At 35.2% G+C, this 4,273-nt stretch overlaps 2 protein-coding genes across 2 annotated transcripts; both read right to left on the bottom strand.

The window, feature by feature from the left end:
* Nucleotides 1–236: 236 nt before the first annotated feature.
* Nucleotides 237–2,023, bottom strand: LOC110886055 (G-type lectin S-receptor-like serine/threonine-protein kinase SD1-1). Its single transcript, XM_035979243.1, has 5 exons — nt 1,888–2,023; nt 1,661–1,815; nt 998–1,524; nt 748–898; nt 237–659 (listed from the first exon to the last, which is right to left on the bottom strand). The coding sequence occupies exons 3-5, from the start codon at nt 1,216–1,218 to the stop codon at nt 372–374; spliced, it is 660 nt and encodes a 219-aa protein (XP_035835136.1). The 5' UTR covers nt 1,219–1,524; nt 1,661–1,815; nt 1,888–2,023; the 3' UTR covers nt 237–371.
* Nucleotides 1,309–3,379, bottom strand: LOC118484204 (G-type lectin S-receptor-like serine/threonine-protein kinase At4g27290). Its single transcript, XM_035980200.1, has 5 exons — nt 2,458–3,379; nt 2,098–2,322; nt 1,888–2,031; nt 1,661–1,815; nt 1,309–1,524 (listed from the first exon to the last, which is right to left on the bottom strand). The coding sequence occupies exons 1-5, from the start codon at nt 3,377–3,379 to the stop codon at nt 1,309–1,311; spliced, it is 1,662 nt and encodes a 553-aa protein (XP_035836093.1).
* Nucleotides 3,380–4,273: the final 894 nt, after the last annotated feature.

Genomic DNA, 4,273 nt, shown 5'->3' with positions numbered 1-4,273 from the left:
GGTGAACTGAAGGGTTGTATATCAACTTGTATTGATTCCATAAACATGTGCATACCCCTTTTTGAATAGCAACACCAAGTATTTTAAAAACTGCGTCCATAGATCTCGAGGTCATAACATTACTAAGCATGACCCTTTGAACTCGACTAAGTAGGTACACAACCTCTGGCGCCAGAAAACCAAAAGTATTAAAAGCAAATGGGATAAACACATGCTGGTTGTCAAGGCACGCTTTCTCGTGTTTGGTCACTTTACCCGAAGCAGCCTGACCCACCGTGAAATTCATAACACGGAAAAAATACATTTGTTAACAAGAAAGATAGTTCACAACATTACATCATTATTTCAAGATTTTTAGTCACGTGTGCATACTATCGAGCATACAATAATGTTATTGTGCGTTTATCAACCGATGGAAGAGTTTCATGTTCACAGAAACTTTCTTCATTGAAAAAAGCTGGTTGTTTAGGTTCAGGCAATGTTCCCTCACTAACCAGCATCAGTACCACTGACAGCATCGTTGGTCTATCTTCTGCATGATGCTGCACACATAACAATGCAACATGTATCGTTCTTAGTACTTCAGAGACGACATGTGAGTCCTGTAACGATCCACTCATTAATTCAATAGACCTTCCTTCTTTAAAGAGTCTCCATGCCTTCATCAAACCAAAACACAAATTGAAATATTAAAGATCACTAGTTTCTGGTCAAGATATTAGGAATTGGTCTTACAACTAAACTTACATGTCCAAGAAGGTTATCATTGTGGTCGCCTTGAGAGAATTCTTTGTTTTTCTTCCCACAAATTATCTCCAACACAAGAACACCAAAACTAAACACATCAGATTTTATAGAGAAGCGTCCATTTATTGCATACTCTGGAGAAATGTAACCACTACAGACAGGTTAAGCAAAACAAAATTTAGAATTCATAGTTCAGTCTCATCTTCCTTGTCTTCTAGAGAAAAGAGTCATTGTTAAGGAGGATTCTTACTATGTTCCCACCACTTTATTTGTCTTAGAAGTGGTATTATGTCCTTGAAACATTCTAGCAAGGCCGAAGTCAGATATTTTAGGATGCATATCACCGTCCAGCAAAATATTACCTGCTTTGAGATCTCTGTGAATAATTTGGAGGCGTGAATCTTGATGTAGATAGAGAATACCTCGAGCTATCCCATGTATTATATTGAATCGTTGAGGCCAATTAAGCATCAAACTTCTTGTTCCATCTGCCAAAAGGTGACTACTATGTTATGTGTTATTATATAAAGTTAAAAAGAAAGATAATAAGTGAAAGAGTGACTAACGAAAGAGAAACTGGTCCGAGCTTTTGTTAGTCATGTATTCATAAATCAAAATCAGTTCATTTTGATGAATGCAATATCCAAGAAGTTTCACAAGATTCCGATGCTGAAGTTTTGTAATACAAGTGACTTCATTCTTGAACTCATCAAGCCCTTGTTGGGATGTTTCTGAAAGCCGCTTCACTGCTATTTCTCTTCCATCTTCCAACACACCCTAAAAGATTATGTTTATGATTATGATTCTGATTTTAATAATGAGTATATGATAACTTATAATTCAATAGATTTTACGCTTTTGATTCATGATATGGATAAGCAATGTATTCTGTCAAAAAGCATAAAGAAGTTACCTTGTAAACAGGACCAAAGCCTCCTTCACCAATCTTATTGGAGACACTGAAGTTACCTGTTGCTCTTGTTATCTCATATATGCTAAAACACTGTAAATCATCAAGTTGTTCCATCTGCAGACTTTTATCCTTTTGAACATGCCCATACCACTTTCCTACAAATTAAATAGTATTTTTTATATATCACAGATTCACATCCTATAAAATTATATTCTCTTTTGTCTTACCTCGTCTTTTCATGTGTGTTTGTTTCTTTAGCTTTCGACAGGCATATGCCGCTACAAAGAGGAGTGTCACAGCTGATGAAGTTAAAAGTGCCAATATAAGTATTCTTTTCTTTTTGTTGAATTCGGACACGGAATCCACAAGACCTTCCATTAGGAAATAATTATAGTTTAGAACATAAGCATATAAGCTAAAAACATGCAAATGTGTACCTTCTAACTCAGAGGCTGCCATTCTTATGTAAATATCTTGATCTGCGTCATACTCTCTGGTGTCCAAAAGCTCATCAAGCCATAGTAAACATCCACTTCCTCCATTTCTGATGTCTAAATTTGCATACCCTGTACAATTGCAGTTCCCTTTGCAGGCCATCTCACATTCTCCGAGGGTCATGCTCATATTATACCATGACCGTCGTGTGTCTGGTACCTTCACTCCTACAATTTTCCAAAAACCATCCCCATCCCCATCACCAATCTCATTCCCATTCTTACAATGCAGAGGCTTTTTGCGTATACACCCACTTACCCAATCAGATGCTTCCTATTCTTTTGGATTTCTTGGTTCAAAACCATCCATGCAAGAACAAGGTGGATGCTTGTTAATGCTACAGATTCCATATGGACCACAAAGTGAATATCGATCACAAGTATCAACTTCAGCATTTGCATACACAATCCAGTCTTTGATACGCTCAATCCATTGTAAAATCGATGACTTGCCATCCCATGTCACAACTATCCGTTGAACAACTGAACTTTTAAGTTCATATGTAGCATAGATATCCTTTTCATTCACGACAAACTTGATTGAGTAAATATGATTTTCTTTTTCAATAGGAAGACCGCTAAAGCCGAGACCATTCCATGGTCCAAGTCTCCCCACTAAAATTTCACCCCGCAACCTTAAAACTTGTGGATATCCATTTGTATCGTATATATGTGTATACTCACCGATAGAAGGGTCATCGGGACTCTTCCAAGATGTCAAGAACCTTTGAGATCCTGTTACCAAGTCCTTCCCTATTTTCATTCCAGGTAGATGTGTGTCACCAGGATAGTCAAAACTTTGCCAAATCATTTTATTTTTGTTCCACACAACAAGATTTCCGGTATCTAAAATTTGCGCCACCACTACCGAATTATTACCCGTTGAATTGGATGACCAGACCATGGGGTTGTCGCCACTGCAAATCACCAGGTTTCCCTGTTTGCTGAGTTTGAGCATGCCTGATCTATCTGCAATTGGTGTATTCCTGTTAGCAACCCATACAACAGTACCATATGATATCTTCTTGTACCATATCCCCAGGTATCGTTTCTTAGACTTCCCCGGACTAAAAAAGCCCAATTCGAACATTTCACCTTCGGAAACAAGAGTGGCTTTACCATCTCGGATTTCTTGATGTGCTGATATATTATCTAGTGCAGAACAATTTGATGATAGCAAGATCAAAGCAATAAAAAAGAATATATGTATGGGCTGGTTTTCCATTGATGATACAAAACGTGAAAGCAAAGACACTTTTTTATCCGTCTTACATATTGTTCAAATGGTTTAAAATTCAACCATCTTTAGTCATAGTCAAATCAACCGAATGGTGGTCTTCTTTATTCATGTGAATAATATTCAACGGTAGGTATGATTGATTGATTTCTACAACTTTACATTAAATTTTGTTATAATAAAATATTAAAATTGTCTCTGAGATTTGATCATTTTTCCATTTTAATTAAAAAATAAAACTTTTTGTAACTGAACCCCTGAAGTTTCATTTTCATTGTCAGTAAATAGTCTTTAACTAATTAATTAATCATAAAACTATCATCCTCCAAACTATATTTTTTTACCTACACACATCAAAATTTATCATATACATGTCGATATTTATCCTACATAACTTATAATTTATCCTATACTCTAAATTATTATTTTTTTAAAATATGTGTTTTGAAAAGAAGTTACAAATTTAATGTAATTAGTTATTAAACAGAAAGACTACAAAATTAAAAATCTATGTAAGTTTACAAATGTACCGTTACAATAAAATTAAACACAAATATTAAATGAAACGAAACGAAACATTTTATTATTATTATTTTTTGAGTAAATTGCCATTTTAGTCCCTGTGTTTTTGTCCAAATTGTCATTTTAGTCCAAATAGTTTTTTTCTCCTCTGGGTCCTGACTTTTCCTTTTTCTTGTCATTTTGATCACATTGCCTAACTTAGTCTAAAAACCAGATTATAATCAGGGGTATTTTTGGCGTTAAATTATTATGAGGTTTATAAATTATCTTGTAAACTACCCCTGGTTATCAGTACACAACAGTTATGTCAAAAATACCCCTGGTTATAACCAGATTTTTAGACTGAGTTAGGCAATGTGA

This window comes from Helianthus annuus, chromosome 2, assembly GCF_002127325.2.
Source record: "Helianthus annuus cultivar XRQ/B chromosome 2, HanXRQr2.0-SUNRISE, whole genome shotgun sequence".
NCBI lineage: Eukaryota > Viridiplantae > Streptophyta > Magnoliopsida > Asterales > Asteraceae > Helianthus > Helianthus annuus.
The sequence above is the reverse complement of the archived record's forward strand: the minus strand, read 5'-3'. Positions and strand labels throughout refer to the sequence as shown.

Coding starts and splice junctions, on each gene's coding strand:
- LOC118484204 (XM_035980200.1), bottom strand. CDS start 3,379: ATGGAAAACCAGCCCATACATATATTCTTTTTTATTGCTTTGATCTTG. Junction 2,032..2,097: donor GGCAGCCTCTGAGTTAGAAG/GTACACATTTGC, acceptor TCCTAATGGAAG/GTCTTGTGGATTCCGTGTCC. Junction 1,525..1,660: donor GCTTTGGTCCTGTTTACAAG/GTAACTTCTTTA, acceptor ATAATCTTTTAG/GGTGTGTTGGAAGATGGAAG.
- LOC110886055 (XM_035979243.1), bottom strand. CDS start 1,218: ATGCTTAATTGGCCTCAACGATTCAATATAATACATGGGATAGCTCGA. Junction 899..997: donor AATAAAGTGGTGGGAACATA/GTAAGAATCCTC, acceptor ACCTGTCTGTAG/TGGTTACATTTCTCCAGAGT. Junction 660..747: donor ATGATAACCTTCTTGGACAT/GTAAGTTTAGTT, acceptor GGTTTGATGAAG/GCATGGAGACTCTTTAAAGA.